We start from the raw sequence: 23,940 nt of genomic DNA, 5'->3' as shown, positions 1-23,940 counted from the left end.
CTCATACATGTCTTTAGGAATGCAAAACTCGTTTAATGCAGGTCAGAAGGTGGTTAACGGCAGGTCATATTCACATGCTAAAGAGGTCTGAATGATCTCAGAACCATACTAAATTGCTGTCATCGACACAGACCCAAAGCCAAAATTGATACAGGTCCTTTCTCTCCTCAGTTTCCTGGCACAGAGAAAGGCAATAAGGAAAATCCTTCATAACAGGCAGTGATTTTGTTAGCGTTCCACTTTAATTTTATGCTGAACTTCACAATCACACCAGAAAAAAATAAAAATAAAAAAGAAGAAGAAAGATCGCAGTTAGAATTACACATATTTTTAATGAAATAATTTGTGTCAGTCAGGAAACTGAAGGACATGGACACTATCACTTAGAACAACAACAACGATCAAGACAAAACATTGATAATTTATCCAAAAAAAAAGGCACACTTTTTTTTAAGTTACGTAACTTTCAAACCTTTTATGCCAACAAGTTCTCTCTATTTAAAGCTTGATTAACACTGTCACAAACACTTTCCGTAATAATCCTATTATGAATTAGCAGCAGCATAATCAACACCAAAAAACTTCATATCAAAGCCCGAAGGGCTCTGCCGTCATGGTATATTATGCCAGTAAGGATGTGGCCTTGCATTCTACTGGCTAATTAAGGAGGAATGCTGTTGTGAAGACTCTCCAACTGTTCCTCGTGAAATTTAATCTTTTCTTCCAGGTCTTTCTGCTCAATCAAGAAGTATGTCTTTAACCTCACATAGTGTTTGTAGTCCTCAAGCTGGGCCTCGCTTAGATATTTGGCCAGGATTCCAGTGACCACTTGCTCTCTGCGGTCCAGGTTGTCCTTTAAATCTTTGGCGTCCTCTCTCTGTCTAGATAGGAGACTGTGACGTTCCTTTAGGGATTGCTAAATAGTAAAGAAAAGAAACATAATCAGATACATACAGAGTAAAACGTAGCCCATCCAGCTCTATTCACCAATAAACTGAATTGTGAAATAAGACCTATAAAAAAATAACCGAATCAACTGTGCAGGGTTCAGGATAGCCCTTGCACAATTCTGAAAAACACTGCGTACATTGTAGTATATCTATGCATTGTATTCAATATGTGGTGTGATGCTTTTACAGGGTATTTAATAGTTTAATGTAGCCAAATAGCTGCACAATGGGGGATGATTTACTAAAAGAGTAAAGGCTGTTAACTTTGCAAAGATAAGCAACCCATACATTTTTTTCCCCATTGAACCTTCTGGTGGAAAACAAAAACAAAAAACTAAAGGACTAAATTTCCCCATCCACACATTTGAGCTGAGGCTTTGTATTCTGACAGCCGGGAAGCTTCCCCACCATCAGAATACACTAATTAATGTTGCCGGCTATAGCCGGCATTTCTGATCACACAGCAACTACCCAAAAGATCGGCTGTACAGAAGTCAATCCGTAGATTGACTTCTGCACAGGGACCCTGACCATACATAGTCACTGCTGAACTGGTGGAATTTCGCTCTATGTATGGCCAGCTTTAAAGCACCCTTACCTGCTTTGTGCAGTGGTTTTGCACAGAGCATCCCAGATCCTCCTCTTATCAGGTCCCCTGCCAGCGCTCCTGGCTCCTTCATCCTGCCAAGTGCCCTCAGAGCAAGCAGTTTGCAATGAGGGCTCCCAAGCCGCAGCTCTGTGTGTCCATTTACACACAGAGCTGTGTTGTGGCCTCGCCCCCTCTCGCTCATTGGCTCACTGGCTATGACTGACAACACCGAGATCCAATGGCTCCTACTGCAGTCTTAGCCAATGAGGAGGGAGAATCCCTGGAGAGCCGAGGCTCTCATGCACATCACTGGAGGAAAATTGGGTTCAGGTAAGAATTAGGAGGGGGCTGCTACACGGAGAAGGCTTTTTATCTTCATGCATAGAATGTATGAAGGTAAAAAACCTTCAGCCTTTACAAACCCTTTAATGCTCATTAAGTTCGTAAATAAGATGAAGCTTTTGACCTTAGTCTACTCTGTGACTGGACTGAACATACCCAAGGATCCTAAAACGGCACTATTCACAGACCTGTCAGACAAGATTTCAAAAAGTCTTCGAACTCTTATCTTTTTTTATTTTTTCTGCAGCTAAAATTACAATAGCACGTTCATGGAAAACTCCTATGATTGATCTTGTTACATCCACCAATGTTTTATAAGGAGGCTTCTCCCCGCCACATGCCAGTCATAGTAGAGTACCTCCGGCCCATACTGGAACACATAAGCACATCATAGTTAGTCACAGCAATATACACAGCATAAGGGCGGGCCGTTGCTGTCCTGAAAGACTCTTGGAAAACAAGTTACCGGTAAGTCTAACTTGAATTTTCCCTAAATGTCTTTCAGGACAGCACCTGAGAGCATAACCCAAACTTACCCCATTAGGGTAGGACAACAGCTTGCAGGATCTTTCTGCCGAAAAGGCCTAATCGCTTGCCGATAAAAAGGTCCAGCCTGTAATGACAGGCAAACGTATAAAAAAAAAAAAAAAAAAAAAACTTGACCACGTGGTCGCCTTGCAGATTTGCTCTGGGGTGGCACCAGTTTTCTATGCCCAAGTGGTTACAAGAGCTCTAGTAGGAAGAGCTCCCCCCGGAAGGCAATTAATTTCATCTGGGAATATGCTTCCAAAATTGCTGACCTAAGCCACCTGGCTATTGATCCCTTCGATTCTTAGTGACCTTTTTTATTACCAGCGAGGAGAATAAACAGCGAGTCGGATGACCTCAAGCCTTTTGTTACCTCCAAGTAATACAAAAGAGTCCTCCTTATGTCTAGATTGTCTCCCTTCTTCCCCCGAGTGATTTGAACAGAAGGTTGGCAGCACAATGTCTTGAGAACGGTTCTGGGCTGATGCCACTTTTGGCAAAAACTTTGGATCCGTTTTGAGGACAACCCTATCTGGGAATATGGATAGAAAAGGTTCCCTCACCAAAGGGGGGTGGAACGCTCACCAACTCTTTGTGAGGATGTAAGGCCACTAGAAAAACTGTCTTGAGCATCAGATTCTTCAGGGAAATTGATTCCAAAGGTTCAAATGATTCCTTCGTCAATGCTTGAAAAACTACCGAAAGATCCCATTTTGGAAAGCTCTTCGTTGGGCCTGGCCTGGGCCGGAGCCTTAAAAAAAATCTTGCAATCGAGGCAATAGATCTTTCCAAGAAAACTCCCAAAGCCGCCACCGTTAAGAGTACCAACTGCCAGACCTTTGTCTGCGCCAGCCTGCAAAAATTCCAGAACTGAAGTCAAGTTTTTTTAATAGTCGACCTTCCGAATGACACCATGAATTGAAAACCTTCCAGGCCTTCGCATTAAATTGCCCTAGTGACCTTTTTTCTACTTAAAAGCAGGGTGGCTATCAAGGGTTATGAGAAACCTTTGTTTCTCAGCAGTTGCTCCTCAGATACCAAGCAGTCAGCGTTAGCCTGGCTACATCCGGAAAGTTCACTGGGCCGAGACAGAAGATCCTTCCTGAGAGGAAGATGTCAAAACAGTTTGACTGATAAGGGAAGAATCATATTGAACCAGGCCCTCTTTGGCCAAAATGGGAGAATGTGAATCACTGCAGGTTTCTGCTCTTGCATTTTTCTTAACCATCTGAAATGGTGGAAAGGCATACCCTAGCCGAAACTCCCAGGGATGCTCCAGGGCATCTACCCCAAGGGATCCATTGTGTCGGTGAAGAGAGAACAATAGAGGGAGCTTCGTATTCTCCCTGGAAGCAAAAAGTTCCACCTGGGGTTCCCCCCTTTTTGGTAAATCAGGGCAAACACCTCCGGATTTAGGGCCCAGTCCACTTCCTGTATTACCTGTCTGGACTATCCTGAAATGCGCTACCTCGTTCAATGTGCCTTTTAGGTGGACTGCTGACAAGGATAGCAAATGGCTCTCTGCCCATTCCAGAATCACTGTGGCCAGTAGCTGCAGGGCTTTGCTTCTTGTCCCCCCCAGCTTGTTCAGGTATGCCACGGTTGTGGCATTGTCTGACAAAATCTGGACATGGTAACCCTGGATATCTTGCGAGAAGGAATTTAGAGCCAATGCCACTGCCCTCAGTTCCCTCCAGTAGAAAGACCTTGTAGCCTCCTTCTTGGACCACGGTCCCTGAGCCAGATTCCTTTCCCATTGGGCACCCCAACCCCAGGCACTGGCATCCGTTGTAATTATGTTTTATGGAGACACGCATAGATGGCCCCTGGATTAGACCAACTGCTTTTTCCACCACCAGTCTTCTCTTCACTCTGGTTGGGAATTTCACTACCTTGTCCAAAGACTCTAGACTGTCACCCCAGTCTTGCAAGAGAAAAGCATTAAGAGGCCTGAAATTGAGTCTTGCCCATTGAATGGCTGGCATGGTTAAGGTCAGAGTTCCCAGGGCCGACATAATACTCCTGAGGTTGGATTGGTCTGTAACATAGCAGCTACTGCTTTGACCTTGCTCTTCTTCTCTTCTGGTAAGAAGATCTGTTGTCGCACTGATAAAAATCTGTAGCCTAGAAATTGCACCACTTGAGGTTTAAGATCCAACCTAGGGAATCCAGATGGTTGCGAGCCACGGCCAGATCTTCCAGCAGCTTTTTCTTAGAGGGTGCAAACAGAAGGAGGTCGCCTAAATAAGGGATCACCGTGATAACCTGAAGGCGTAATGGAGCAAGAGCCTCCGCCATCACTTTTGTGAATATCCGCAAAGCCGATGAAAGGCCAAAAGGATGGGCTCGGAATTTCAAATGAAGAATCTGTTCTTCAAGCCCCAAGCTCAGCATTCCCCATATTTACTGCTAGCGTGAGAAATCTCGGAGACTGAGTGTTGATGGGTATGTGAAGGTATGCATCTCTGAGATCCATTGATGCCACAAAGTATCCTTGGGTGAATAGATTCCCGACTGTAAAAAACGAGTCCATACAAAATTTTCTGTAAAGCACCAATTTGTTCAAGAGCTTTGAATTGAGGATTAGACGAAAGCTTCCGGAATGTTTCTTTAACAGAAAGACATGAGAGTATTAACCTTGTTGACATTCTTCTGGTGCTACTTGAACTACCACCTTCTGTTGTATCAGATCCTTTAGAAGGGTCTTCATAGCCAGAGCTTTGGCAGCGTCTTTCGGAAGATTTGTGATCAGAAATCGAATGGTGGCATCAAGATCTGTCTTTACTGAAGCAATCAGATCGTTGCATGCTGACGTTAATTCCTCTTTAACAAAATAATCAATGCATTCCTGGTAGAGGTCTCTTGCCACCCTTCTGGCAACTTTGATTTGCATGAGGGGCATCTCTTTTTCAGAACAGAGCTTTTTGACTGCCAAAACAAATTAGCAAAAAGCCCCAAGCTCAGCATTCCCTCCAAGGCTTCCCACAGGTGCACAAAGAAGCAGACCAGAAAGCGAACTGGAAATAGGCACTAGTTCAATCCTGCTTCCTCCCCCTGCACTTGCAGCCAAAAAAGGACACTGCACGCCCTCCTCTGAGGGTGCCACCCCCTCTGTGGAAAACTCACTTCCGGGCTGGAGCTTCCCTGAGCTACATCAAAATGGCGGTAGCATGCATAGAACCATGACACTGGCCGGCGAGACCTGGCCAAGCAAGCCGAGGCACCCGCCACTAAACAAGGAGCAGCACTCTCATGCAGTACAGGCTCTCCCCGAGCACAGAAGGGGGAGAAGAATTTATAAAAATACAGCGGAGGCAGAACCACATCTCTCAGGACACCACCTAGGAGATCTGGCTCCCACCAGTTGTCCCCCCGCCCCCTGACCGGAGGAAACACAATGACTGACATGTGTTTGGGAGAAGCCTCCTTATAAAACCTTTTTGAAAGAGGTGTTTCCTTGGACGATGGGAGCAGCCACAATCTCTCAGGTGCTGTCCTGAAAGACGTTTAGGGAAAGCAACTTTCCAATGACGCGCTGTATGTAAGGAGGGAGAAAGATTTAGGGGGGCTGTCATTTTTTTGTGTCTATTAATGTCAATTGCGCCCAGAAGGTGGTGGGAGTTGTTAAGCAACTCTAACTAGGATTAAGCTAGTTTTACGTTTATTAATCACTTTGTATGCAAGGTTACAAAAAAAAAAAAAAAAGATAAAAGTTTAAAATTTCCAAAAACAAGTTTACCTCAAAGGAAAAGGTTATGAAATGAAATTCTAATGTATAATTACTTATGTCTGACAGTGCTAATTAAATCAGATGTCCCTGTACACATTTAAAGCGGGGGTTCACCCTATTAAAAAATTTTTTTTATTTTTTTTTATTCTAGCATAAAATTCGGCATCGTAGCGCGAGCTACAGTATGCCGGTCTTACATTTTTTATCCCCGTACTCACTGTTTAATCCTACCTAGACGATTCCGACTGCCCACGGGGAATGGGCGTTCCAATCCAGACGGAAAGTGATTGACGGCCGGCTCTGGCGCGCCACGCTTCTCCGGAAATAGCCGAAATAGGCTTGGCTCTTCATGGCGCCTGCGCATAGCCTGTGCGCAGGCGCCGTGAAGAGCCAAGACCTACTCCGGCTGTCTTCGGGGAGCGTGACGTGCCAGAGTCGGCCGTCAATCACCCTCCCTCTTGCTAGGAACGCCCATTCCCCGCGGCAGACGGAATCGTCTATGTACGATTAAACAGTGAGTACGGGGATAAAAAATGCAAGACCGGCATACTGTAGCTCGCGCTACGATGCCGAATTGTATGCTGAAATGTTGTTCAGCAGGGTGAACCACCGCTTTAATATGATTTAGCACTGCCCACTGGTGTGTGAATTTATTACTGCAACTCTGAAATACTACCTCCCTAGATTAAGTTTGTGGTTTTTCACAGTCAAGAAAGGGGAACCAACAAACATCAAATATAAACATGAATTTATTTGTTCTGATAACAAGGGGATATGTATTTTTCAGACAATTGCGTATAATGAAAATATTATATATACTGCCATGGCCCAAACCCAACATAAGCAGGAATATTGTGGATTTTGTTATTAATTTTGGAAGGGGTACCGATTACTATATGCTTCTCTTTAAATTAAAGTTTGGCCTGCAATTTCCAAAATGCCTATTAACTGTGAAAATTTAGTAAACCAAAAAAAAAATAAAAAAAAATTGACGTTTAAGGCTACTTTTATTCAGTACAAAAACTGTTAAAATAGTACTGTATAAAATAATTGTGAAAACATAATTATTTGGCAAGAAGGAATTTATGATGCATAAGGCAATGCAGTACCTTGAAAACTGATTTGCTGCAACCTTGGGGGCAGATATGGAGAACATTAGCTTTTTATTACGGTACATTGATTTGCTCATGGGTAGAATGAGACAATCAATTATATAAATGCTGAGTAGTTATTAAAAAGAGTTTGCAGTAGCTTAGCAAGGAAATAATAAGCTTTGTGGGAAGAGAGGCAAACCATGGATTGGTGGGGAGCATTAAAAAACAATTCAGGTTCTTAGGGCCATATCCTCAAAAGATACGCCGGCGTATCTACTGATACGCCGTCGTATCCCTGTTTCTATCTTTGGAATTGATCCACAGAATCAGTTTCCAAGAGATAGACAGAAGATCCGACATGTGTAATTGAATTACACTGTCGGATCTTAAGGATGCAATTCTAGGCCGGCCGCTAGGTGGCGAGGCCATTGCGGCCGGCGTAGAATATGCAAATGAACACTTACGGCGATCCACGAACGCTCCGACGGGCCCGTCGCTCTAAATCTACGTCGTTTACGCCGTGTAAAAATAGGGCCGAGTCCTATTTGACTAAGCCCTATTAAGTATGGCCGTCGTTCCCGCGTCGAAAATTCAAACTCTACGTCGTTTGCGTAAGACGTCCGTGAATGGCGCTGGACGCCATTTACGTTACCGTCTAAGCAAATGACGTCGGAGCGACGTCTGTTAGCGCAATGCACGTCGGGTAAGTTACCCGACGGAGCATGCGCAGTACGTCCGGCGCGGGAGCGCGCCTAATTTAAATGGGACTCGCCCCATTAGATTCGGCACGCCTTGCGCCGGACACATTTAAGTTACACCGCCGCAAATTTCAAGGTAAGTGCTTTGTGGATCGGGCACTAACTTGGACAATTTGCGGCAGTGTAACTTAAATGGGAAAAGTTAAGTTACGCCCGATATTTGTGGATCTGGCCCTAAATAACTGCAATAAGAAGTTTTGTTGTAAACTTTTATGCCTATTTTGTTCATACAAAGCCTTCTAGCTATCTGCTACTAGGGGAAATAGTGATCAGACAGGTTAGAGAACCTGGTCACTGTTGTTTACCTATGTAGGGCTGGGACAGGAAGATGTCATCATACTTCTTTCCCAAGTTCTACCTATAGGCTAAAAAAGCCAGTGTTAGAGAAAACACAGACTCATGCTGGCATGTTCTAATGTCCTCTTGTGTCTATAGGAAGCTTCAGCACAGGAGCTAAACCAAATACAGTACTACAATTGTCTGTGGCCAGTTCTTTATCATTTTTATACTATGGTTTTCTTTTTTGTTTTCTTTAATTTTAACAAAGTATACACAATCTTTGTTTTACTTTTTTATTTTTTTTAATACAAGACAAAGGATTCCCAGAATTTTGGGTTAGCTAAAACAAAGCACAGCAGTAATTCTTCAATATCTGGCAGGCTGTTTCCTAGGCCAGGTTTACACTAGCTGCAAAAGCGGGTATTTCAAGAGCATTTTTCAGCTCCACAAACCACAGTCAAAATTGTGTGCATTGCAGGGCGCAGTGTTGTTCACATGGTCACGTTGGCACCAAGTTGTGTCAAAATGTACTCAACATGTGTCCTTCCCCAGGCTTTGCTGCTTACCAAATGCTTCCAGTGATGTAAATTTAAACACACTTCAAATGCATTGCAAATGCACCACAAACGCCCAGGGATGGACTGGCCATTGGGACTACAGGGAGTTTCCCGGTGGGCCGATGGCTCAGTGGGCCGGCTTCAGTGACAGCGGACCGCCGCCCCCCCTCCGCTCCTCTGTCTCTCCCTTCCCGCAGCGCTCACCTCCTCTCCCTGCCCACAGCGCTCACCTGGGGGGAACAAAGAAGCAGGGGGAAGACAGAGGAGCATGGGGGTGGGGACAGAAAGCTGACTCAACAGCTATGGCCTGGGAGTTTCTCACTTCTGCCTAATCTGGTCTCATAAGGGGGGGCACCAAACGGATTCTTTACCCCGGGTGTAATAATGTCTAGCTTCCCCACTGGTACTGCCTATAAGAGTACCAGTACCAGTCGTTCTACTAAAGTAGAACGGCTAATGGCTAGTGAAGGGGGAGAGGGTGGCCGGGGGGTGTGGGAGTTGTCCGGCCACCGTGGGAGAGACCTGTCAAAGTGGGCCAGTCTGGGTGAAGTCCAGGGCCAAATGTCCAGGGTCCCTATGGCCTTTACAGAAGTGTGTTTAGAAAGCGTTACTAGCCAACACAAAAATACACACAATAATAAAAAAACAACACAGAGTCCAGTCTGGCAAGTTTTTTTGCTGCAAAACAAGCACATCAAAAACACACCATAAATGCACCTTAAACGAATTAGGTGCATTAACCACTTAACCACTTAAGACAAAATGCAGGTAAAAGGACCAGGCCCCTTTTTGCGATTCGGCACTGCGTTGATTTAACTGACAATTGTGCGGTCGTGTGACTAGGCTCCCAAACAAAATTAGTGTCCTTTTTTCCCCCCACAAATAGAGATTTCTTTTGGTGGTATTTGATCACCTCTGCGGTTTTTATTTTTTGCACTATAAACAAAAATAGAGCGACAATTTTGAAAAAAAAAAAAATTTTTTTTACTTTTTGCTATAATAAATATCCCCCAAAATATATTAAAAAAAAAAAAAATTCCCTCAGTTTAGGCTAATACATATTCTTCTACGCAATAAGCCTTTATCGATTATAGCATTAACAAAATAGGGGATAGTTTTATTGCATTTTTATAATTTTTTTTTTTTTTACTACTAATGGCGGCGATCAGCATTTTTTTTCGTGACTGCGACATTATGGCAGACACATCGGACAATTTTGACACATTTTTGGGACCATTGTAATTTTCACAACAAAAAATGCTATAAAAATGCATGGTTTACTGTGAAAATTACAATTGCAGTTTGGGAGTTAACCACTAGGGGTTAAGTGTGACCTCATATGTGTTTCTAACTGTAGGGGGGCGGGGCTGGACGTGTGATGTCATTGATCGCCTTTCCCTATATCAGGGAACAGACGATCAATAACAGCGCCACAACGAAGAACAGGGAAGGTGTGTTTACACACACCTCTCCCCGTTGTTCTTCAGCTCCGGGGACCGATCGCGGGACTCTGGCGGCGATCGGGTCCACGGGTCGCGCGCCCGTGGTCACGGAGCTTTGGCTGGGCATTTAACAATCACTTACAGGTACGCGATAGTGCCCAGCCGTGCCATTCTGCCGACGTATATCGGCGTTAGGCGGTCCTTAAGTGGGTATTAAGGCTTACCTGTAGGTGCAACAAATATCTCCTAAAACTACACAGTTTAGGAGATATTTGCAAAAGACAGACACCGATGTCTATGGCGCATGCACCGTAGACAACCGCGCGCAGGCGCACTGAGCGTGTCTTTACCAATGGCGATCATGCCGTTAGTGGCGCTACCCGCGTGCATGCGTGGAAGTGACGTCATCGCGGCTCCGGCCAGTCACAGCGCCGGAGCCCCAATATGCGGAAGTGAATCGTGCAGAGATGGCGTAGACAGAGAAGGTGACCCAGCATCGCTGCGGGGGCTTCGATCTCAGGTAAGTACTTCATAATGAGCTAGCATGCTATGCATACTAGCTCATTATGCCTTTGCCTTGCAGGGAGTTAAAAAAAAAAAAGGGAGGATTTACTTCCTAAAAGAGCCCATAATGAAACCTTAGACTGAGTCATTCAATGGAGAGGAGTCACTGCTCTGACTTTTCCAAAGGTGTGCAAGTAAATTTCCATTTGACCTACTGAGAACTGTCTCTTTACAACAAATAAGGAGAGGGATACCATTAAAAAGAAGCCTTAAGCCTTGTACACACGTACAGGTAGTTTTTGGTTCAACCCAGCTGGCTAAACAAAAAGGAAAAACGGAGGAGCTTGCTGTAGTAACTATGCAATGTTAGTACAGAGATCTCCCCCACTAATCTATTGCATTATGACAGGGGGACTGCACCCCCCCCCCTTACAAGAAGACACCTGTCAGCGCTTGCAGCAATTTGCTGCAATCACTGATTGGATGCTGATCGGCTGTTGGTTTTACTGTTGGACAGGCTGCTGTACAAACTGGCTGAATGTTGGCTGGTTTTTGTTGAACAGGCCAATATTCGGTCCGTGTGTACCAGTCTTTAGGCTCCATCTGTCAAAATAATGTGTTTAGAGTTTGTATTTTTAGTGGCAACTATAATAAAGACAAAATCTGATAGCTACGTACTTTTATGTAGAAAATATTAACTTACCATCTCTTCAGCATCCGTATTTTCATCTGTTCTACTTAAAGCGTTTTCCACCCGAGCTAGCCTTGTGGTCAGACAGAAGAGAAGGCTCACCACTTTCTCCAGATCTCCAATAAACATCATATAGCGCTCATACTCATTGGGTTTACAGACCTCCTTCACTATGGTTTCCATATTGGTACCTTGAGTGGTATTGTCACTTATTTCAGACAGAAGTGATTCCCTTTGGGCAAAGAGTTCTTCCAGCTGTAAGTTTATATTGGACATAAGTTCTATCTGAAATAATAAAATATAAATCTGTAAAATAAAAAAAGATGTGATGTCCTATAAAATGATTAAGGATTATTACTTGCTTTTTGGCAGCTGTTTGGCTTTGCCGTGTCATTGTTATATTAAAAAAAATTCCCTGAACTGGGCTTCCCCTGCTTATTTCTGAGACCCACTGGGATTGATTTACTAAAAGTGGAGCACTCAGAATCTGCTGCAGCTGTGCATGGTAGCCAGTTTCTAACTTTATTTTGGTCAATCAAAGTGTTCCTAAACCTAAAAACATTTTTTACCTTAATGCATTGCCTACACCAAGATAAAAAAACTGTTTCACTTTCCCTGTGCCCCCCCCCCCCCCCCATGTGAAGGGGAAGAGAGGGGAGAAGAGAAGACCAGCGCTGTGCACAGCTGCATCTATCCTCCGCTCTCTTCCTCTTTACACAGCATTCAAGCAGCAGCAGGGGGCATTGGCTCTTGCTGCTGTCAATCAGATGCAGTGAAGAGGAAGTGGGGGACGGGCCCAAGTCCCACTTTGCAAGTCTATGAAACGTGGCTCTGTAGACACACAAGTTGTTGGAAGCGAGCATGCAATGTTTGTCCCCATAGCCAACTGCTTGCTATGGGGATACATAAAAGAAGAGGAGTCAAGATCGCCACCGGGGACCCGAGAACAGGAGGATTGTGGCCACTCTGACCAATACTACTGCATAGAGCAAGTATAACATGTTTGTTATTTTAATAAAAGAAAAAAAATCTGGACTTTAGTAACACTAAGCTTTGACAAAACTTGCAAGCCGATGCAGAGCTAGCTGTACCAGATTTTGCACTCTCCAATTTTGTATTAAAATAGAAGTCCCATTCTCACAGACAATCCCAGGTAACTTCCAGATATTACCTAAAGCACGTCTTGCTGGCAATAGGTGGTTTTTACTCAAAACAATGAAAGTGAGACCCTTTATTACTATGGTCAGAGTAGTCTGTAAAGCACTGACCCCATGGTTTACCAATGGTAGCGAGAAGGGAGGACCTCTCTGTGTTACTACTTGGATTTCTAGCAAGTATTAGATTACCCCCTTTAATCCCCATTTCATTCTGATCCAAGCAATATTGTGACCAACCTTTTTAGAGGTGATTTCATTCAGGCTTTCATCAGACTTCCTCTGAAGCAGCAACATCGTCTTTGAATGCGATTTGGACATACCTTCAACATTCACCCTACTAGAAATAAACACATGACAATTTACACAAAAGCAATGCATTCATTTTCACAGCAGTAACTCACAAGCTAGCTAAAGGGTGTTGGCTGTTATAACAGTTCCACATAATACAAAAGTTGTAGCTAGAACCTAACCATTTGATGGTTCAATGGATATGCAGTTGGCTAAAGGATACATACCAGAGTGTAGTTGTAAATGGGGTTCACTCAGAACAGAGACCAGTCACTAGTGGGTTACCACAAGGCTCTATACTGGGTCCTGTTCTATTTAACCAATATGTAAGTGATATAACCAAAGATTTGTTAGGCAAGGTATTTTTTTTGCTGATGAGGTGTGTAATAGGGTTGATATCCCTGGAGGTAACAAACATGGAACATGACTTGGCATTGCTGGAAGAATGGTCAAAGCAGTGAAGACTGCAGTTCAATATTTCTAAATGTAAAATAATGCACCTAGGGGAAAATAATCCCCTGTGAGAGTACAACATTGGGGGTAAAGTGTTAGTCAGAACTACAGAAGAAAAAGATTTGGGGGGTGATTATTTCAGATGATTACAAAATAAGCAAAGTAACCAGACAGTGGGAAAAGCGAATAGAATGCATCACTAGAGGGAGGAAGGAGGTTCCGATTCCCCTATATAGATCTTTAGTGAGACCTTATTTAGAATACTGTGTCCGGTTCTTGAGACCTCAGTTATAGAAAGATATTGATAAGATAGAATTGAGTCCAGAGAGGCGCAACAAAAATGGTGAGAGTTTTGGGGGATAAAACATATCGAGAGCGACTCCATGAACTTAATATGTACAGTCTGGAGGAAAGAAGAGAAAGGGGAGACATGATTGATACCTTTAAATGCATCAAGGGGGTGATAGGGTCCAGGAAGGCAGTCTTTTCAATATGAAATCAAAATCAAGAACACGAGGACATGACCTCAAACTAACTGGAGGAAAGTTCAAAACGAATCTTAGCCCCCATTCACACCTAGGCGTTTTTACGCCTGTAGTGCTACGCCGCTGCCGCCAGAGGGATGAAAACACATGTCCCTCTATGGAGATGGTTCACATCTCCACGCTGAACGCCGGACGCCTGCCGCATGAAAAAAGGTCCCGGACCTTTTTTTCAGGCGGCTTTCGGCTAGGAGATGGGAAGCATCTCCATAGAGGGGGTCAATCTGGGGCACATCTAGGCGGACAATACGCCGCTATTTGTACCGCGATTTGCGGCGACAAAACGCCGCGAATTTGTCTGCCTAGGTGTGAATGGAGCCTTAGAGGTAGTGAGACAGTCAACAGTAAATGGCGTCAAACATGCTTGGGATAAACATAGATCTATTGTCAGACAACAAGGTTAATGAAAATAAATAAAAAAATTAATAAAACAAAAAAAAAAATACCAAAGAATAAACAAAATGGGCAGACTTGATGTACTATTCAGTCTTTTTCTGCCGTTACTTTTCTATGCTTTTCTGTCTGGACTGTTAAAGTCAAGGGCAACACAACCACACTTGCTGTGTGCAATACAGTGCGCAAAAAAAAAAAGAAGGTATTATCAAGCCATAATGTGAATAGCCTATTAAAACACAATGTTTAAATCGGAAATAAACTTTTGTAACCCATTCTATAATAGCAGCGGGCTGCAGCAAATAAATTTTATGGCAAATCAATATTGGTTTTAATATTCAAGAACCAGATAAATAATCCGCTTGTATCCTCAACACAATAATGCATGTATATAGTCAACTGCTTTTGTTGTACTTTGTGAATTGTGGAATTTGAACCAATGGTCTTGAACATGCATACATCCACATACCGTAACTTTAATTCTGGCTATACAAAAGCTGGGTTCAAAAGTCATAACTTATAATGATAAAACTCCAATTAAATACAAACACATGGTTTAAGCAAAGCTAATGGGTTATGCCACACACATGCCTTGATACTACAGGTGTTTATCAGGGGAAGCCTTGCTCTCACTACTGTATTCTATAAAAATAAAGTGAACATTTTAACAGGCAGAGTGAATACTTGCCATTACAGATACACAAACCAAAAAAACCCAGGTATTTACTACCAGAGTTTTAGACACATAATTATCCAATGATGATTCAGATGACCATTCAAAATAGCAGGTCAAAATGACCCATTGAAAATTATAGCAAATTATATAAAAGAATATCAGGCTTACCTATGTGAATTAATAATATATTGACATTTCAAGGTTTTTTTGTTCAGGTCAAGCAAAAAGACTAGTCTGTTTGGACCAGTTTAAAAACCGGAAAACTGTTCATAAAATAACTTACTGCTCTTTCTTTAGCCCCCGATTCCTGCATTTTTCCAGTACTGAAATATCCACGTGGAAGAGGCTTTTCATGAGACCGATTGCAGATGTCCTCACAGGAAGAGGTTTTAGAATGTCCACCAGGGACTTGTCTTTGGATACAATCTCTTTAACCAGTTCTGAACACCTCTCCTCTGCAAGGGGCTTCAGTGCGACTTCATTCAAGTCCTGTATGGCTGAACCTCTCTTCTCCTGCATACTGCCATCCATTTCTTGCTTGGTGGATCCATTGCTCTGGCTGTCTTCATCATAACCCACAGAGCTGGCGGTCTGTGTACTGATCACCAGGTTGCTTGGGTTAGGACCTAGCTCTTCTTGCTGTATGCTGCTCATTGACTGAAATTCTGTAGATTTTCGATGTTTATGTACAACTACAGCCCTGGGATCTCCAGCTGTAAGGAAAGGCGGCTCTCTGACTGCTGAACTTTCGCAAAGGTCGTTCACATCAGCTCTCACCTCATTATCATACCCTGGAAGATCTTCATCAGATGGCTCCAAGCTTAAAAGAAAACAACCACAAGTCACTACTGATTAGTGTCCAAGGATTAGAAATCACAATAGATATGAAACAGATACAGTATGTACTGGAATAATAAAAGCTTAGTAATAAATGGCACACAGGTTAGTCAATGTGCCAACATTTAAATAGGAAGAACTGCCACTTCATTGTATGAATCTTTTCTAGTTTCTTTGAACCAAAGTGCATGCCCATTCCACTTTCTAATGGCGTCTATATCTCACTTCCTGGCTCTGAAATCCACATACAATCTGGCCTCTGTAGCTAGAAAATATACTATGAAAAAGAAAGAAGAGCTTGCCTGCCCAATGAAAGCATCCCATCATAAAGTTAGGGGTTAAAATCAAGAGTAATACATACAGAAGTCAACTTGTCCCTTTCCTATGTACATGTGTCACATCCATTTGTCAGATAGAAGATTGTGCTGGGTCTCAGTGACACATAACCTCAGCAAGCAATAGTAGACCTCCCACTGTGAGATCAGTCTATGGCTAAACTTCAAATCCAAGCATGCTTCCAAAGTGCACATTTTACCGAGTAGCAGGGAGATCAAACCTATAAATAAATGTGTAAAGCCTTTCTGTTTTACAGTTAAACTAGCAATGACATACAGGGTTTCTCAAAGGCAAAACAAAGAGGTTACAACTATTTATTAATAGATCACAGCAGATGTAATGTGCAATATATAGGTCCCTTTTGAGGCACTCAATAAATAAAATAAGACCGTTAAAAAAGCAAAACATGAGTAATAATCAGGTTTTTATCTTTATCCATTTAAAATATTTCATCCTTCGGAATAAAGCAGCAAATCCTTCCAGCCCCTTAATAATTGTTGGCAATGGGGATCCCTACATTCAGCCCCTTATCACTCTGGCCACTCACAGCTGAGGGCCTATTGGAACTGGCATAAGAATTCCACCCTTTATAAGTTGCAGAGAAAACTAGGTTTATGACAAAGTATACAAAAAACATCACTTGGTTTTAACAGACTATACCTGGCTTTATTGTTCCAAGGCTTAAAGGGTTAGTAAAGGTTCTTTTTTTTAAATAACAAACATGTCATACTTACCTCCACTGTGCAGTTCAATTTGCACAGTGGCCCCGTTCCTCATCATCTGGTGTCCCTCGGCGGCTGTCTCGGCCCCTCCCTGCAAGAGCTAACCCCCCTTCTAGGAAGCGCTCTCCCAAGGGGGGTTACATTGCGGGCACGCTCCTGTGTGATACAGAGGCGGCCATAACCGCAAAGTGTATCACTCGGCCCCGCCCCCGTCACGCTGTGTCATTAATTTGATTGACAGAAGCGGGAGCCAATGGCTGCGCTGCTATCAATCTCCAATGAAGAGCCGAGCACAGCCGAGAAGACCGGGCCGAGAAGACCGGGCCGAGAAGACAGCTCATTCACAACACAGGGCTTTCGAAGGCTCAGCTAAGTAGTAAACGGAGGGGGGGGGGGGGGGGCTGGGGGGCTTGTAAGCATCAAATGTTTTTTCACCTTAATGCATAGGATGCATTAAGGTGAAAAAACACAAAGCTTTACAACCCCTTTAAGGCCCCTTTCACATGAGCGGGCCAATCAGGTCTGGCTGCCCATTTTTCAACTGGTCCTGATCGGACCCTCCATTCTCCACTATGGAGCGCCAGATTTAAAACTGACTTATATCCGTTTCCGATCCAGCAAAAAAATATGGAAGGGGATCAGTTTCCCCTTACGGCTAGCTGGATCGGATGGCAAAACTGGTGCAAAACGGACAGCTGGTCCATTTACATCCAGCTGCCCATAAAGCAAAGGCTGTGCCCGTGTCCGCTCTGCATAAGTGGAGTGGACAAGGACTGGTCATCTGGCTGCTTCACTCATGTGGAAAGGAGACCTAACAGTCTTGATAGAAAAAACACAACATATGTACATACGCTTCCACAGATTACTGTGGTATGTTATTTACCAAGTATATTTGGAAAATTGTTTATCTGCAATTTGCAAAAACTTTCACAAAAGTTAAAACCATTGAAAGAAAAAAATAGTGGTAATGGAGGATGTGTCAACATTGTAGTGTACCAACATTGTGCGATGCAACCTAGATAGTGAGTATGTGTCACACTTAAAGGCTACATAAAGCTCAAAATGTTTTTGTTTTTTGGATAGAGTGGTATGACTCCTGTCATGTCTTAGCTTAGGTTCACACTGATGAGGTGCAGGATTCACAGAGATTCCATCACAATCGCACTTCGGGTGTCAATGTTCGGTAAACACCACCCCAAAAACAGCTCACAACACAGTGCGATTGGTTGTTTTGGATTGCATTGGTGTGAACACTCATGAGTTCCGATTCCAGTGCGGCGGGAATGCACCTTTTTCGTGTGGGTGCGGTGCGATTTGAGCCATACACAATGAATGCTGTGTGCGATTCCTGTCTGAATTACATGTGTTTCCCTGCACCGCATCAGTGTGAACCTAGGCTAAATGTTCCAACTAGGGAGGTGTGCACTCTTTACTTGTCCTGGTAACCATGATCATCAGGACTGAAACTGAGGGAAGGTAAAACATTTTGGAGTTTTTCAGAAACCGTGAATAGAGGGGGGAATCTTCCTGTGGGGACTCTTATCCCTGTGGCCACTGTCTAAAAAGGCAAGTTCTCTCACTTTTGAGAAGTTTCCTCTTCCTTTTGTCGTGCCCATAGGAGGGGGAAGTGAATTTTCTCCAATTGAACACAGGCTCCTCACCCCCGCCCCTTTCCACGTCACTCCTCCCTCCATTTTTCCCCTCCCCCTCCTCCACATCACGCCCCCCTCTTCATGTCACCTCCTCCAACCCCCCCCCTTTTCTTTTGTCTTCTCCTAGTTAAAAGTGGGTAGGTAACCATTTAAAAGCGCTGGGAAGGAAAGAGAGATGAGAAGGTATATGATTTTAGATCTTAGGAATGTTATGTTTTTTAATGGGTTGGGAAATGTCGTAAATCAATATGATAAGTTCTGGGATTACTCCTATTGTAAGATTCGTTTAGCCTTAAGGAAAAATATGTGATATGTACTATGTCTAATGTATTGCGATATGTGATGTTCTATGTTTAGCTATGTGAAATGTATGTAAATATATATGTATATTTTTTTTTTGTATGTCCTTTTTCCCAAAAATGTATAAAAAAAAATATTTGAAAAACTATTTTCTTTTCTATCCAAAAAAAAAAAAAAAAAAAAAAAAAGTTTTGGCATTCGATATACTTTATAGAAAAACCCTTCATGAGACTGCTACTTCTCTGACTGTCACATTGATCCACTAGATTCAAATTTATCCTGAGCCACTGATCAGATACTACCATGTAAGACAGGGGTGCCCAACCTTTTGAAGAGCGAGGGCCACTTAAGCGAAAATGGTAACCGGTCGCGGGCCACAGTGAGCAGAGCGAGAGGATGACGGGTCCGTGTCCATGGACACAGCCCACTCTACTCTATGGGCCCTCTGATCCAATCTGCCCAGGCGGAAGGGGACAGATCCCTTTCTATTTATTTTTATTAGGTAGGCGGGTGTGAGTCCGATTGGGTTGAACTGACCATGTGAAAGGGGTCTAAGGCTTGCTTTCACACTGATGCTCATGTGATTTGCCCAAACCGCGGGTGCAGCGCAGTGCACCTGTGGATTTTCTGCGGGTTAGCTGCACTTTGCCGTAAACTTCTATTATTTCCAGCAGGTGTGGCACACTTTCTGAAAACCCGCAGGTAATAACAAAAGTCTATGGCTCAGTGCAGGTAACCTGCAGCTGCACTGCACATGCGGATCAGTTTAAAAGCAGCCCAGTAACCACTGCAGAACAGATATATATATATATATATATATATATATATATATATATATATATATATATACTGTCAGTTAAACGCGTTATTAACGGCGTTAACACAAACCCATGTTAACGCCGTAAATTTTTTTATCGCGCGATTAACGAGGCGGCGTTCGGGGGTTATACCGAGATGATGCCTGCAGCCGCAGGCATCATCCCGGTACCGTTGTTTAGAGCGGGCGATCGGCTATCCAAACATAACAACCGATGCGGCTAAAAGCCGCTCGGTTGTTATGCCGGAGGAGCGGGAGGGGACATCCCCCCCCTCCCGCCGCCTTTCACCGCTAATATATATATATTAGTGCTGTCAAGCGATTAAAATTTCTAATCGCGATTAATCGCATTAATGTCATAGTTAACTCACGATTAATCGCGCGATTAAGGAGGTTCACCCTTTAAAACATTTTTTTTTTTGTTTTCTTATTTATTTTTATTTTTTTTATAATATTAAATTGTGTTTTTTTATTTTTTTACATTTTGATCACTTTTATTGCTGTCACAAGGAATGTAAACATCCCTTGTGACAGCAATAGGTGGTGACAGGTACTCTTTATGGAGGGATCGGGGGTCTAAAAGACCTCCGAGCCCTCCTTTGCACTTCAAAGTATTCAGATCGCCGAAAACGGCGATTCTGAATACTGTGTACTTTTTTAAATCCGGCGCCATTGGCAGCCGAGAAACCCGGAAGTGACGTCATGACGCCGCTTCTGTGGTTTCAATGCGGAGACTGAATCAAAGCCGTTTACGGCTTAGTGTCAGTCTCCGCCTGAACACAGAAGGCGCCGGATGGAGGATCGGGTCTCCCGGTGGGACGGGAGGCCCGGTCAAGGCGGCGAAAGGCGGCGGGAGGGGGGGGATGTCCCCTCCCGCTCCTCCGGCATAACAACCGAGCGGCTTTTAGCCGCATCGGTTGTTGTTTGGATAGCCGATCGCCCGCTCTAAACAACGGTACCGGGATGATGCCTGCGGCTGCAGGCATCATCCCGGTATAACCCCCGAACGTTAATCGCGCGATAAAAAAATTTACGGCGTTAACATGGGTTTGTGTTAACGCCGTTAATAACGCGTTTAACTGACAGCACTAATTATATATATATATATATACACACATACACACACTGTGTATTTAGTAGTAAACTTACCTTTAATAACAGTTTTCCATTCAGGTATCACCGGCTGTTGCTGTCCCAGGCAGACTGCATTTGGTATCACTCCACCTTTGAGTTGGCGCTATACGGCTTATGTGGCTCTGCGCCGCAGCCACTTGCTTCCTCTACCAGCGGCTTCATTCACAAAACTGCTGCTCTGGGATGGTGGGTCAGCAACCCGTGATCTGGGCTTTCCAATCTGCCATCCCAGAGCAGGAGGTGGAGGGCCACATCAGAGGGCTCCGCGGGCCACATGTGGCCCCCGGGCCACTGGTTGGGCACCACTGATGTAAGGAGAATGAATTACATGGTCTGCATATTTGTTCTGGATCATTGACTGAGGAAGTCAGTGTGATCATCATAGCACTAGGAGGTCATCTATGACTGGCCCAGTATTTCTCTCATGACAGGATTGTTTAAGTCTCAGTCTCTATACATTTACTTACATTATTCGTGAGCTCAAACATTACCTTAATATATGCGTATTTAGATGAACAGGTAAGGCACCGGGTGATGGTGGATTGTCCACAGTACTATAATGTGTATTCTGTTCCTGCTGCATGCAGTTAAAAACCTCATCTTCTACTTGCTGGCAGGGCAAAATGTGAGTAGCCGTAGTGTAAATTTGTGAAGGAAGAGTACTGTTGGAAATGTCTGAGGAAACCCCGCTTGTTCTCTGGGCCCTGGAATGTTTCTCTTGTGCCGACTTTCCAACACTTGATCTGCGAGGCTCCAGAAAATCCTCCGGACTTGTTTGTCTGGGCTGCTTTCCCAATTCATGCTCAGCACAGGCCTTAAGCTTGTCTCCATGGAGCACAGCTGTGCCACTTGATGATTCAGGCCGGGGCATCAGCATGGCGACTTTATTGTGGTAAATCTGATCACTGCTTTGACTCAGCACAGAAAGCCTTGTTTTGTCTGAGGTTCCCAATTCTTCCAAGGACTTCCCCCGACTTCTGGCAATCAAAACTATTTCAGTCTCACTTGCAGCATTACCTCCCATGACAGACAATCTATGTTGGGTGCAAATATATGAGTCAGTATCTCTTTCAAAACATATCAGATTGCAAATATGGAGTAATAATTTATTTAAAATGCACATTGTAAAATTAGAGGACCTCCTTCCCAGGGACCAACATGGGCCATAATGACCAAATAACACCTCAATGCCACTTGAAAAAGCTTTCTCAGTCAAATTATTCCACATAATTTGGTAGCTGGAAATAAAGAACCCTTCAAGGATAAAAGCTGGGCAACAAAAAAAACTGCCAAGCGTATGACCAACATCACCGTCACATTTTTATATCTCCTTCCTCCCAATATAAAAATTATTTCTAGTTGTATACTGGCCTTGCATGCTGTGTGATACACACTCCTGCGCACTGCACATTATCCACCCCGAGCCCCACACCCAGTGTGATACATGCTCCTAAACCCCTTGCAATATGCACTTCTAAGCCCTGTACTCTATCCATACATCATGCTGCACCTGCCTGTTGCTGCTCTCTCCTGGAGGAGTACCTGCACCTATTATCGAAGAATCGCTCCATTCGGCGCATGCGTGGGCAGTAAGTGAGAGACTTGTAAAGCGCAACACATGCGAACTGAATCGCCTCTGGGCGCTGTATCCATTTCATGGGTAAGGAACCCCTTGACCTCAGAAGAGATGGGTTTTAATCTTTCTCCTGAAGGCCAAGTAGTCCGACTCCAGTCGGATGGTGGTTGGTAGTGCATTCCACAGGCGGGGTCCTTGGACTGCAAATCTTCGATCACCTTTGGACTTGTATCTGGCTTTGGGTATCTGGAGGTTTTGATTGGAGGATCGCAGAATGCGATTGGGGTTATGGGCTTTTATTTTTTCGCATAGATATTGGGGGGCGTTGCCTTGAATACACTTATGTATTAGACAGAGTGCCTTGAAAGTGATTCTGTCTTTTACTGGCAACCAATGAAGGGATCTCAGTGAAGGTGAGATTGATTCCCATGGTTTTTTCCCAGTCACTAGTCGAGCGGCTGTATTTTGAACGACTTGCAGACGAGTGATTTGGAGGGCACTTCTCGATAGAACACCGGGGACCAAAGACAGCGGGTGAGACTGACTGGGGCGAGTACTCCGCTGGATCATAGGACAGGCGAGTGGCTGTTTTTTAAAAGTCAGCAGTTACAGTTTTTGTAGCGGACTTTTTTCCACAGGTGACTGGAACTCCGCCTTTAAAGCTAGTGCTTAAAACACTATTGTGGAACAGATTTCTATATGTGAACATATATACTGTATACACACACACTCATTCCTAAACTTAAGTTGGAACCTTTTACACAGGTTTGTCCTATGTTCAATAAATGTTCTGACCCTAGTCCTCAAAAGTACTTAACAGCCTGTACATAACAACATGAATTGCCAAATCACATTCCTAACTACTCATCTCATTGCTTTCGTGGCTGTAGGTCAGAAGGCACAGTCCAGCACAAACAGCAGGAGTGCCCTACAGTACAGAGATTCTAGATAACAGAGTGTACTCAGATCAGTCCTGATCCACATGCAGGCCGTCTTAGTAATAAAATACAATTTGATAAATATTTGATTCAGAAATCTGTAATTACAGACACAAAATTTATTTTTAATATAAAATTACAAAATAACTCATTCATTTTTTTTGTGTAATCATTTGGATTTAGAAAAAAAAAAAACTCATAAAATGAACCACGGCCCAATTTCTCAAGCGCTGCACCCCTGGTCCATGCATAATTTGGCCACTCAAATAAAGATTAATACCATCCCAATTTTTTAGATCTGCCTTGCCCCCTTGTATATTTATAAAGTAAAGTAATGACACCATTTTCTGCAGTGCTCCACAGAGAACATTGAATCATTCATATCGGTCATAGTCCTTGGTGGGAACTGAGAAAACCATGTGCCGATAAGGGATGAGCCGAACACCCCCCGGTTCGGTTAACAGCAGAACATGCGAACAGGCAAAAAATTGGTGCCAACACAGTTAAAGACTATGGGACACGAATGCAAGTTATTGCCATTAAAAGTGTATGGGGACCCGGATTCTGCCCCAGGGGTCATCTATCAATGCAAAAAAAAAAAAGTTTTAAAACAGATTTTTTTCAGGAGCAGTGATTTTAATACTGCTTAAAATGA

The 23,940-nt window shown here is 43.5% G+C and overlaps 1 protein-coding gene across 2 annotated transcripts in view; it reads right to left on the bottom strand.

The window, feature by feature from the left end:
- Nucleotides 1–312: 312 nt before the first annotated feature.
- Nucleotides 313–23,940, bottom strand: part of SHROOM1 (shroom family member 1) — a 131,205-nt gene continuing 107,577 nt past the window's right edge. Inside the window, exons 4-8 of one of the 2 annotated variants that reach the window (XM_040344627.1) lie at nucleotides 21,263–21,805; nucleotides 15,257–15,793; nucleotides 12,859–12,958; nucleotides 11,477–11,749; nucleotides 313–916 (exon numbers count right to left, since the gene is read on the bottom strand). In XM_040344627.1, coding sequence (XP_040200561.1) covers nucleotides 662–916; nucleotides 11,477–11,749; nucleotides 12,859–12,958; nucleotides 15,257–15,793; nucleotides 21,263–21,805 — 1,708 coding nt within the window. In that variant the 3' untranslated portion in view covers nucleotides 313–661. The remainder of the gene's footprint in view (nucleotides 917–11,476; nucleotides 11,750–12,858; nucleotides 12,959–15,256; nucleotides 15,794–21,262; nucleotides 21,806–23,940) is intronic. The other variant, XM_040344628.1, reaches the window with a different exon arrangement.

Source organism: Rana temporaria, chromosome 3 (assembly GCF_905171775.1).
Source record: "Rana temporaria chromosome 3, aRanTem1.1, whole genome shotgun sequence".
Taxonomy (NCBI): Eukaryota; Metazoa; Chordata; class Amphibia; order Anura; family Ranidae; genus Rana; species Rana temporaria.
This window is presented reverse-complemented; position numbering and strand designations above follow the sequence as displayed.